This window comes from Monodelphis domestica, chromosome 5 (assembly GCF_027887165.1).
Source record: "Monodelphis domestica isolate mMonDom1 chromosome 5, mMonDom1.pri, whole genome shotgun sequence".
NCBI lineage: Eukaryota > Metazoa > Chordata > Mammalia > Didelphimorphia > Didelphidae > Monodelphis > Monodelphis domestica.
Window position 1 is genome coordinate 117,382,337 of NC_077231.1, and position 13,270 is coordinate 117,395,606.

General features: G+C 36.1%; 1 protein-coding gene across 4 annotated transcripts in view; it reads right to left on the reverse strand.

Moving 5' to 3' along the window:
* Positions 1–675: 675 nt before the first annotated feature.
* LRP6 (LDL receptor related protein 6) overlaps positions 676–13,270 on the reverse strand; it is a 127,277-nt gene continuing 114,682 nt past the window's right edge. For 2 of the 4 annotated variants that reach the window (XM_056799159.1, XM_007503716.2), the window contains 5 exons: positions 13,101–13,211; positions 10,113–10,343; positions 8,732–8,868; positions 7,830–7,927; positions 676–6,139 (listed from right to left, as the gene is read on the reverse strand). In XM_056799159.1, coding sequence (XP_056655137.1) covers positions 5,845–6,139; positions 7,830–7,927; positions 8,732–8,868; positions 10,113–10,343; positions 13,101–13,211 — 872 coding nt within the window. In that variant the 3' untranslated portion in view covers positions 676–5,844. The remainder of the gene's footprint in view (positions 6,140–7,829; positions 7,928–8,731; positions 8,869–10,112; positions 10,344–13,100; positions 13,212–13,270) is intronic. The other 2 variants (XM_007503718.3, XM_007503717.2) reach the window with 1 other exon arrangement.

A 13,270-nucleotide genomic window follows, 5' to 3' on the forward strand; every position in this document is an offset into this window, starting at 1 on the left:
TAGATGTTAGAGATATAAGTTGGTTACGTGTACTGATTCTTTGGGGAAACTAGGCATGTAAATCTGGGAGATTTCTATATGCTTGTTTCCCAAGGGAATCACAGGGGGATTGTATAATTAGAATTTGCTCCCCCAAAACTCTCTCAGCTTCCTATGTTCCTTCTCATGTTACATGCTAACATAGGGAAGATATAACTTCTATGTAGCCCTGCCTCTCACTCTCTTCTCCCAGAAATGTGGCTGTGAAGGTGGGGTGAGGTGAGAGGCAGGAGAATTTTACTTGGGTGTTTTTTACTAAGGTTTTTACTTTTGTTCTTATATATTTTTTCTACTTCAAGTGATTATTACTAAATCTTGTAAAATATAATACTTGGGAATTATTGGATATTAATTTTAATATTATATATGGTACTTGGAGTAAGTACTTGGAGTAAAAAGGTTCCTGGTTTTAGATTATGGAAAATGGGTTTTAACCCCAGCTTTACTTCATCTCTGAGCCTCAATTTCTTCATCTGTAAAATGAGATTCCCCTCTACTTAAAGATCATATCTAAGCAAAATGTTTTCCCAAACTTGTCTATTGTGGCAGAACACAGTAAAAATTAAAGTAATATTTGTTTGAAAACCTTGATATCCAGTCTTATTTTGGTCATTAGCAAAGTACAACTGACAACAGTTTTATTTTCTTCAAGCAAATATTTTTCCACTCTTTTATTATAAAAATCAACATTTCATTTGTTACAACTCAGCTTATTGTAATAATCAAAAAAGGGATTTATACAAGGTGTTTTTATACAGTGTACAGTAAAGCATTTATTTTACAAGAGAGAGAGAGATAGAAAGAGTGTGTGTGTGTGTGTGTGTGTGTGTGTGTGTGTGTGTGTGTGTGTGTGTAATAGTGAACAAGTGGATAAAGGCTGACCAAATGTTGGTCATTATATTATAAATACATCCTTGCAAAGCACCATCGTACCAAAGTCGATGAACAAGAAACACCAGCTGACTTTAAGACAATGACAAAGATTAAAGCTCAAGAAAAATGAAAAACGAAGACAAAAAAAAACAAAGATAAACATCTGAAAGCAGCACCAAATCCTTCATTTGCAAACAAGGCTAGTCCAGCTTAAGCTTCTTGGTATCTTCTTTATAAAATAGATCTATATTTTCCCTAATAATCCAAACAATTTAACCATTTTCCAGTGATTTAAGAATTAGTCTTTATTGTTTTATTTTGTTTTCAATATGTAACTTCTTATTAGGATACCAGAATTAAATTTTTTATATTTTAAATCACAACCAACCTTTGGACTAAAATGAAGCATGGCCAGTTAAGCAAATATGTACTGTCTAATTCTTTGGTATCATCATAAAAACAATTATGCTGTGAAAATATCAAGAATATAATCTCCTATGGTCAGCAATCACTCTGGGCACCTGACAGCACTTTTCTGTCTGATGCAAAAGGAAATTATTAATTACATAATAGATTGGCCTAAATTTGTACTTATTTGATCATTTCCTCACATGCCAATGAGTAACAGACTCAGAAGTGTTTAAACGATCTATTTTGTCAAGGGCATATAGAGCACAGTTAATCATTTTCTTTCTAGGTAACACAGGAATCCTCAGCTTCCCTCCAGCTTTAAACTTAGTTTAATTATGATTTAAGGTTAGTCTATTTATCTAAATGTAGTTCCCTAATAATGCCCACTAGGGTAATTCATTAAGCTTTCAGTCAAACATTAATTTAACTATCATTTTGTGCTTATTTCAAATGGAAAATGATAAATCATGAATAATTATTTAACAAAATACTATCACATAAGTCACTGATGCAATACAAGCTAGTATTATTCCTTGTAGGAGCAATGAACAATATATCAAAGTAGTGGACACAAGGAAGACTAGGGTTACTTTGGGGTTAGACTTGGAAAGAAATACAGATTTCTTCTCAAGATTAATGTTTTTTAACCCCTTGACCATAAACTCCCTGAGGATATCTATACCTCAAATGCCTAATACAGGCACTTTTTGAATACTCAGATAATTATTGCCTGGTTTTATTAGTCCTGTACTCCGTTCAAGGCCCTAGCAAGACCAATTGATCCTTTTCAATTTGGGAAGGATGTCTTAAAGGTATGAGAAATCTTAAATTCTTTACTAAAAACATCAAATCTATGCTTTGACAATTAATGCATATAACCATTTTCAAGAAGTCAGTGGCATCTGTGAGATCCAGGATCTCTTAGGGCAAACCTCCAGTGCCATGAATAACGGCGCCAAACCACTAAAGTTTTATTAGAAGGCTGAATAAATACTAAAAACTGACATGATTTTCAATTTTTCATAACAATTACAATGAAAACAGAAAAATGCCACAAAAAAGTCACATAGTAGAAAGTGCACTGGATTTTGAGCCAGAAGTCCTGGCTTTTGAGTTACTATGTCTCCTTTGGCAAGTTACTTAAAGCCTCTATATTTGTTTATTCATTTGTAAAAAATGCCTACTTCAAAGGGATGACCCTGTGAGAAAAGCACTTTGTTAATCATAAAGTGCTAAAGAAATGTGAGAATCCAGAATCTGACATTGATGATGGGCATATTGTGTATTTTAGGCACTATGAGTGGCTTTAGTTAGAATTTAATTCTCCAACCTTGGATTGCAAAATGATAAATTGAAGTCAAACTTAAGTCTTGTTAAAATTTCCTCCCAATTATCCTCAACAACCTTTATAAACTGGTCTGAACTAAGTAAATAAATGTTCTAATTGTCATTTTCCTGTGCAAAGAAATTCTGCTGATGAAGGATACAATCATGGCTTCCTGTTCACACAAGGTAGGGATAGAAACCAGATTTGTGATTTCACTGGTGTGCTGAGCCTCTCAGGCAGGTGACTCACACAAGATGATATGGCCCCCATGGGTCAGAGATAAACCTTGCGCCAATGTCTGGCAGGTTCCAACACCAGCTCTCCATCCATTTTATCTTGGCTGCCTTTTTGCACAAAGCTGTGTTATATAAATCTTAAAATCAAAGAATCTTAGACTTTAAAAGGCACCATTAGAAGTCATCTGGTCCAGCCTATTTTCTGTGACAACAAAAACTAAAATCCTGGTCTAATGATTCCCAGTCCAATGCTACTTCTAACACATTATGCTGCTAATACTCAGGACAGGCATACTTTACAATATAAAAAACAAAATACTTTAATACTACTCTGTTAATGCAAAACAAAAAGAATTTTATTCATGTTCTACTTAGAAATCCTATTTCAAAATGTAGAATTTGACTCAAAACAAAACCCTTCTCAGATTTGGCCAATTTGACTTTTTCTGTGCCCATTTCTCTTCCTTTCCAACTAACTCTCCACTTCAATAACTGATGTGCAGTTCACTTAGGTTTAACTGTTCAACGAGGCTGAGAGCTAACAATATCTATACAAATTTACCTATTCTGCCCTATCCAAAAAATGATTTCAAAAATTTTAAAGGAAGAAAGAGGATACTGAAACTAAGCTGAATAGCCTTAAAATGATTTTCAAATAAAAATTGGCACACAAATTAGTATTTTGCAAGAAGAGACCATTGCCATCGCAGTACAAGTACCTGAACTGAGATATATCAAGGCAATATTCTTCTTAGTTCACATAGTGCAAATTCTCACACATGAACCCCACATGATAAAGCTGCATATTAAAAAAATGTAAACACGAAGAATTCTCAAATTCTGATTGACACCCAGCTATTGATCACCTTATTCTTTTCATGAGGATCAAGTTCCTCTTGAATATCACACAATACACCTTCAATGTCCATCCTACCGTAAGACCATAACTGCTTTTTTCATTGCTAAGAAGGGGTCATCACCTGCCTGAATGAACTGTAAGACAACTGATGGGCTATCACTTTTGCAAAATATAGTACTAGGACCTGTTCTCTGCTTTCAGTAATCTGAGCATGATTTAGAAATCACATTTTTAAAAAAGTTATCTAAAGATCTTACCTAAGTATCTTCAATTACTTTAAAAAATTACTTCATTCCTGCTAAAAAATACTGAACACCCTACATTGTTTTCTCTTGGGGACCAGAATCCAGAGATTTGAGCTACACTGTCACAGTGGCAAAATTAGATACCATCTTAAAATTTAATGAGTTAAAATGAAAATGTGTTACTTTTAAGTCTATTCATTTGTAGCAGGAAAGAACTGGAAACATGTAAGGGGCAGTGCTAAGATCAAGTTGTCCCTGATGATTAAGGAAGCAGCAACCTCGATACCTTGGCAGATGGAATAAAAAGGGCTTTTCTTTTTCACTTCCACCTCAGTTTTGGCAGCTAAGGAGTCAATAAAGTAGTTCAACCTTCCCATTCAGTCCTAACAGATTTCTTGTTTAAATAACTAACCCAACCATTTCAATTAAAATGGGTTTGGAGAGAGAACATATTTAAAAAATAAACATGAAGTGAATTAAGAATAATTTGGTTAACGATAATTTGAAAAAACCTGTTATTCACAGTGGAAAACACTAAAGTATTACATTCATACCACACAAGAAGAGGGATGTAGAAGTCATGCTGAGAAAACTGGCTTACTGAACATGAAAGAGCAGAGTGAATATACAGATGGGAAAATCATTCCAATGAGTTCACTGTTTTCATAGATTGTCTCCAATAGGTTTTGATGTTTTGTACTCAGAAAATAGATATATATTTATATAAAATGATTTATATTGTGCTATTATACACTGAAAGTACTGCAAGGATATATGATTAATTTACAATAGAGTAAATCTATCATTCATAAACATTGTCTATTGTACCTTGTAGAAAATATTGACATATCTGTGAGCACTGAAGGGAGAATATCTGGGGAAGGGAAATGGCTAATAAAATGTTTAACTTGTGAACATTACACAGAAGAGTCAACTTGGAGAACTGAGCCTACTGGGAAATAGAAAAGATTATGAAACATGTTCCAATTAAAGACTCCTCTATTATTAGGTTTAAGAAATTAAAAAAAAAAAGAAGTCATGGTATCCTGGCTAAAGCATCCATAGGACTGCTAGGGAAAAGAGGAAACATAGATGGCTGAAGATTAGTTTCCAACAGAGGTGGAGTTTCCAGGCTAGAGAAGGGTGTGCATATCTGTGATAAATGAACACACACAACTTTGTGACATGATACTGGACAATTAATGTACTCTTCCCAAAAGAAAGCATCATAAAATGGATTATTTTAAAAGTGTGTGTGCGTGTGTGTGTGTATAGTATCATTGCTAAAATCACTGTATTCCTACCTACCAAAAACAAAGCCCTTCATTAAAATGTTAGTAATTTTTCTTTCTCCTACCCCAAATTTAAACTTTAGCTACTGATCCCTCCATCATTAACATGAAGGATAATTAGCAACTTCAAAGTACCTATGGTTTGCTGCTCTGAGATGGTCATGGACCATTTTTCCTTTTTTTTTTTTTGGTATCGACAAAGTCTCCATCTTATTAGACAGCAATTCACCTTTGTTTTTCTGTTTCCTATGTATATTCACAGTCACTTCCCTGGATTTAAGGCATGTTTTGTGTGTTCAGTTTGTAAAAATAAAAATTTTTTAGTACAAATTTATTTTATACAAATTTTTTATGGCACAAGCAGCAACTTTGCTGTTAAGAAAATATATAAATATCCTTTTCTTCTGTACAAATATCTCCAGTATTCCCCACCCCATTTAAAACTCTTATCTGTACATGGTCTGCCTCACCTTTCTGATAGCTCCCTCCCCCCCCTCCAGATCTCAACCATTTGTATTTACACTTTTACACTAGAGGCAGTCAGAGGAGGGGGGGGCCCTTCTCAGGAGGAGTCTGTGCAGGGCGATGGCGGAGGGGGGTACAGGTGATGAGAGTAGCTCCTCTCTGTGTATGGGGAAGGGGGACAGCTTTCGTAGTTTTCTTCAGCTGACAGATACTGGCTTCGTGGGGTGGGAGGTGGGGGAACGGGTTCCGAGTCGTAATTTAAGTCACTGGTGTAGCCTTTGGTTGTGGCTGCTGTGGTGATTCTCCGGCTCGGGGCATAATCGCTGTCACAGACGTCGGTGCTGCATGGGGTGGTGGGTGGTGCAAAATGGCGGTAACTGTAAGGTCTGTAGCTGGAAAGAAGAGAGGACAGAAGATGCCAAATGATGGTCTTCATCACAAAAGTATTAGAATTACTTTGCTGGGGAAAGAAACTTCAGAAGGGAAAAGTCCCATCACCCCAAACACGCACATCAGCCCGGGCCAGTCCAACTATCTTTCAGTGAGAAAGGACAAAGATGGCAGAAATGACGCAGGAGAAAAAAAGGGGAAATGGCGCATACGTGTGTGTGTGTGTGTACACACATATTTTAAAAGAGTATAAAGCACCCCACCACTTATCAGCAGAGTAGAACTGTGGATGGTGCAGCATGGAAAAAAGGCAACTTTGGAAATGTATTGGCCAATGGACTCCCTAGCTGGGAGGCTGCTAAGTGGTGCCTATGCTTGAAGCAAGACCCAAATTCAAATTCTGTCTCAGACACTTGCTAGTTATGTAACCCTATGCAAGTTTTTTAACCTCTTTCTGCCTCAAACTCTTCATCAGTAAAATGGGCCTACTTTCCATAGGGTTTTCATGAAAATAAAATGAGATATTTGTAAAGCACTTTGCCAACATTTAAGCACAATATAAATGCTAGCTATTGCTACTGTTTTTTGTTGTTATTATATACAGGAGAATAGATTACTGAGTTTTTTAAAACAAGAACTCTTTTGAGTACATCCAAAATAAATCTGATTATCCATGTCTGGAACAGTGAAGAGAATTATTTATTACCAGGCTGGGCTTTTACTTCTTTATCACCTAACTCTCAACAATTATTCATTTAATACTTCATAGGATATGAAAACTAGAAGAAGTTAGATCAATTGCTTGTCAAAGAAGAACCAGTCAGTGGTAGAGCCAGATGACTATCTGCACTGAGACAGTAAGAAAAGAGTGAGGTTGCCAGGGGGTGCAACATTCCATTATCTCATTCTCCTGAACAATTCGTCACGTGTCCTTTCCCATAATGGTTCCAATTAAGGTATTCTATACAAGCTACAATTTCTGTGGGATGAAGGCTGATGAGAAGGTGTCTGTAGGCATGTGTGTGGTCAGTGAAGTAAGGGAGCTAGAAGAACAAAGGAAATTAATGTATGTCATCATTTGTGAGGCCCCCTTAACATGGCAATGTCTAAAGACTCCAGCCATTCCATTTCCTTTCACATTTGCTTCAAAAGAAATTGCAGCTGAAAAAAGCAGCCCAGGGGGCAGTTGGGTAGCTCAGTAGATTGAGAGCCAGGCCTAGAGACAGGAGGTCCTGGGTTCAAATCTGGCCTTAGACACTTCCTAGCTGTGTGACCCTGGGCAAATCACTTAACCCCCATTGCCTAGCCCCTATCACTCTTCTGCCTTATACATAGTATTGATTCCAAGATGGAAGGTATGGGTTAAAAAAAAAAAAAGCAGCACACAACCTGTCTGGCAGGTTCTCATAGATTCTGACTACTCTTGTTGCTATTCCACAGCTCTCAGGTGCTAGCATTCTGAGATTCTAAGGGTAAAATTACAGTACATTAAAAGAATAGGAATCTGTTATGTTACTACGACCTGGGAAAGCTACCTGCTCTTGGTCCTGTGATCATTCCCTGCTTCTTGCCACTCCAAGTCACAAACTAAGATGCATTCTCTGCTACATAAAGAACACATTGACTTGTGCTAAGAACTAATGATGAAGGAAGGAAGAGTCTAGATGTGAGGGAATAAAAGAGTTGTATTACCTGTAAGATCTATGAGTAGAAGGACTGTTTGAAGAATAGCCAAATTCCATGGTGTAATGTGAACGCTCTGTGGCTGGTGATGGTGGAGGGTTCAAAATCTAAAAGGAAAAATGACATAAATAATTGAACAGAAGCATTATAACCCAGAAAAGGATAACTGTTCCCCCCTCCCCCAATTCCCCTGTTCATTAAAAATAAAATCCATTCAATAAAATTTGCTCGTCAAAAAAACCCATGAAGTAGAACAAAATGTTAATTCCCTCATCCATGTATACATTTTATTTAATATGACAGAATTTTAACAAAAATAGTGAGCCAGGAACACATCTGTAAGATGTTTGTCTAAATGGTTCTAAGAAGTTTTAATTATTCGGGGCAGAGCTTCTGATATTAGAATATATACTCAAAGAGAAAAAAATCCTTATAGCACTTCCTTCAAGTCACCTTACAGGTCAATCCTATATCTTTATCCAATACAAACGTTACTTGAATTTTGAAAGAATAATTTTATTCAATATCCTTTGGGGAGTTTGACAGTTCATATTGACTTGTTTATTTTAGAGTTAAGTTTAAAAGTCAGGCTTGTTCCTTTGATAGTTTGATAGATACTTAATTTTAAAACCAATAATTTTCATTCTAGAATTAATGAAATCAAAGACTATTATAATACTTCATTAAAAACCGATTATCAATACTTATAAAAATGAATAAAATATCTAAATTTAATGGAAATGTAAAAAGGTTTCACAATAAGTAATTCTTAATTATATGTAATTTTCCAGTGAAAGCTTATTTTTCCCCCCTCATGTGAAGATATTTATTTTAAAGTTGTGGCTCATTTTTTTTGAGAGGAGTATATCACAGAAACAAAGGAGGGAAAATGTGCTAAAGGGAACATTTACCCCAGGGAAGTAGGTCCCCTTTGTACTTGAAGAACTACTAGATGATGCTCCAGTGACATGAGCCCTGTCATAAGGTGGTCCACTGCTTCCACCCATGATACTGAGGGAACTAATCATTGATTTACCACGAGACATTCCTAAAACAAAAGAGGGAAAATAATGAATGAATCAACAGACATTTAAACTTAAAAAAAAAATCTATGACATTAATCAATCTTATTTTTAACTTAAAAATCAATAACATCTTATAATTAAAATTATAACATATAAAAATAATCATCTAAATTCTCTCTTTCCAGATTTACTCTGACATTTTTTAGTGGAAAGAGGAAACATGAATCTACAACTGACAATTGTATACTGTTTTAATCTGAGGCGGTCATTAATCTGTGGGTCTAAAACAGCTACACTATAAGAGAATGGGGATTGGGGGGAAGAACATCAAAGTTCCTCCACTTAAATAGCCCTGAACATCTCTTGGGGGTTAAGAGTTATTTAAAAAATATTTTTATTGAAGAAAAAAAAATTTAGGTATAAAAGACACGATGTGAAAGAAAATACTTATGCTGAAGAGTAGAATGGAATTTTGAATCATACAATAGAGAGGAAAGACAAGTGTATGTATATTTCTGGCAATATTCCAAATTCTTTAAATAACTTGACAATGATCACTATTATTACAATTAATGAAACCTGAAACTTTGCTTGGAAGAAATGTCCAGAGCAGGTCAGACTCTAAGAAAGTTTTTTGCTGGCATTTCTTTTTTAGTCTTAAAAGAAATATGAAGAGCTACCTGGGAAAGGAAAATTCTAATTTCATATTGTTATACTTCCCTCCATATCCCTGGTCAACTTCTCTAACATTTCAGGTTGTTCCAAAAGAAAGGAACCCCTCATCCTTGTATATGAGCCCTATTATATTTAGTTAGAGAGAAATGTAAAGTGGTTCTCTCTCTTATATTTCCTGATTATTTCAGGTAGTGCTATTTTAATAGAAAAACTTCTCAAATGACTTGTTTTCTTGCCTCCTTTTTCTCTTTCGCTTCAGCATCCCTGGGATTCCCTTTAATAGTAAGCCTATAATATTTTGCAATTTATTCACCTTTCTCAAATGCAAGGATATGCTTCCCTCATTTTAAGGAAAGGGAACTCTACAGGTAGCAAACAAAAGAATTCTCCATTTTTATTTGCCATTTCATAATTAGTAGTAATTTTCAAATATTCAAAATTTCAAAAAGCATATCTTATGTGAAGGACAGGAGAGAGGGGCAACAAAATCTGTTTGTGTGTGTGTTTTTTTTAATTTCTTGCCCACTATTAAGTCACAATATTATAACAGAATTTGATTTTCATCTCAGTGGTTCCCCCATCATTAACTTACCTGGTAGAGAACCTGACAGAGAACTAGGATGAGGCACATAACCAAGGGGTACAGATGCTGGTCCATGAACAACATAGTCGTTAGTCATTGTTTCTCCATCTCCCTTCATTCGTGGACACAACACCCTCTGACAGATAAAATACATGGCTCCAAACACAAAAATGGTGAGGATCACTCCAATCACTGAGCCAACTGTATTGGTTGCCTGTGGAGTTGGCTCCTCAGTTGGATCTGAAATGGAGAAGACAAGAATTCTTTAAAAAGAGCAACATTTTATCCTGTCAAGTCAACAAGCATTTATTAAGTACGTACTCTAGGCCAGGCACTATACCAAGTGCTGGGGAAACAGAAAGAGCACGAATCAAAATCAAACATTGGCTCCTTCCCCCAAGGATTTCATAATCTAAAGTCAGGCTAGACAACAGGTAAACGACTATGTACAAACACGCTATATTGCAGGACAAAATAGAGATAATCTTAAGAGGAATGGCACTAAGATTAAAGACATCTGGGAAGTGCTTTTTGCATAAGGTAGGATTTTAGCTGGGATCTGATGGAAATGTAGATTAAGAGAGAGAGTTCCAGGCATGGGGAACAGCCTTGAAAACATACTGAATTGGAGATGGAGTATCTTATGAGAGGAACAGCAAGGAAGTCAGCTTCGCTAGACTGAAGACTATAAGAAGGAGAAGATAGTGGAAGAAGACTGGAGAAGAAAGAGTTGGGTTGTGAAGACCTTTTAAAGGTCTTCATGGAAGGTTATATGTTTGATTCTGCAAGCAATATGGATTACAATGGAGTTTGCTAAATAGGGGAAGTGACATGGTCAGACTATACTCTAAAAAGATCGATTTGACATAGACTGGAGTAGAAGAGACCTGAGGCAGGAAGACCAATCAGAAGGCTAATGAGTAGTGATGAGCTCCTGGATCAGGACAGTGGCCAGGTCAGAGGAAAGAGACACCTATAACAGATGTTGTTATGGTAGAACAGATAGGACTTGGCAACTTACCAGATATAAGGGGTGAGATGGAGGTCAAAGATGGCCTATTTTGTGATCCTGAGTGACTAGGAGGTTAGTGGTACCCTTGACGGTAAAAGAAAAGTAAGGTAGGGGGAAAGATTTGCAAGGAAAAAGAATGAATTTGGTTTTGAAAACATGCTGAGTTTAAGATGTCTATATACCAATGTCAACAAGGCAGTGGAGTTAGGTAGGTCTGGATAAGCAGACCTTAGCATCATCAGGGTAAAAATGATCCATGAATTCCTGGAGAGGAGGCAATGTAATCATCAAGGGAGACAGTACCAAAGGAGCCATGAAGAGGATTGAGCACTGGGGGACATCAAAAAGGGACAGTAAGACAAGCACTCTGAGAAAGGTCTGCCATGCGAAAGAGAAGGCCCTTCTCTTTGTGTGAGACTGGGGAGATGGAGGGAGGGTTTGAAAGGCCTCGGAGTGACAGGGGATAAGGAGGTGCTCTTGGCCAATGGCTTCAATTTTTTCAGTTAATATGAGGCAAGTTTCTTAGCTGAAAGTATGGAGAGCAGTGAAGCCCTGGGATGTTGGAGGAGGGATGAAACATTTTGAAAAAGTTATTGTAGTGAATTAAATGAGGGAACTGATTTAGGGAGATGTAGAAGGACTGCCTTGGCCTAGTGAGGTCCTAGTCAACAAAATGTCAACACAATTTGGTAATTTTTCTCGTTTCTTCAACAGCACATGAGGGTTCAGCACCCACAAACACCGGGAATGGTAGGAATAAACCAAAACTGAAGCTTGGCAGGGCAATGTGCAGGATGTTTCAAGGATTAGTTAGTAAGGTGTCAAGAAAATGTTGGAAGGTCTGAAACTGGGGAAAACAGTCATATTAATGAACTATTGGCAAAGTTGTGAATTGATCTAGCCATTCTTCAAATTAGCTTAGAACTATGCCCCCAAATTATTAAATTGTGCCTACCCTTTGATCCAGCAATATCACTACTATGCTTATATCCCAAAGAGATTAAAGATGGAAAAGACTCCTATGTAACAAGATAACAACTCATTTTATGATGGCTAAGAACTGGAAATTGAAGCCTATTAATTGAATAAATTTTGGTACATGAATGTAATAGAATACTACTATGTGCCAGAAGAAATGAAGAAAAGAACTATATTCGAGAAACCTGAGAAAATCTATAACTGATGCAAAAAAAAAGAACAGAACTAGAAGCAAAATTCAAACTATAACAATATCTCTATGAAGACAAACAACTTGTAAAACACTTAAAAATTCTAGTTAATGCAATGGCAAAACCATGACTCAGGAGACTAACCATGATACATGTTACCCATTTCATGACAGAGAGATGATAGATTCATGGTGCAGAATAAGTTATGTATTTTTGGACATGGCTGATGTGGAAATCTTTTTTGATTATATATACTTCTTTAAAGGATTCTGGTTTTTCTTCCTCTTCCCAAATCAGGGCGTGGGATAGTTTTTGGTTTGAAAAAGGGTAAAAATAAATGCTTGTTAATTTAAAAAATTATTTTAAATGTTAAATAAAATGAATGCACCAGTGTTTTACTAAAAGGCTGACTTAAAAATTCTTGATGAGAATGCCCCCTCACACACTTTTCCTTTTTCTAAGAATATGCACACACATATGTATATAAGCATACAGATTCAAAGCAAATATATTTTCTTAATGTAACACAAAACATTAATCAGCCATAAGTAAAAGCATGAGTGAAATAAACACTGGGGAGCAAAATTGCTCAGCAAATTGAAAAAAGTAAAATAAAGAATATTAATGGATTTGAACACCCATAACATACATAGTATTCCTTGGAGTTTATCTTAGCATTAATACATTATTGGGACAGAATATCATGGCAAGAAGAGGAAGAGCAAAAAGTATTCTATTAAAAAAACATTACATGATTCCCCTTCTCCTCTACCCTCCCCATTTAATGGTTATTTCAAGGATTGTACCCCCACTTACAACAATCTAGCTCATCTGACTTGTCACTGCAGTCCACATTATTATCACATTTCTTGTGCTTTCCAATGCACTGTCCATTGGTACAACGGAACTGATCAATTAAACAAAGCACTAGACAAAATGCAAAAACATTGTCACAAATATATAAAACAGAATCTGGTAAAAACTCT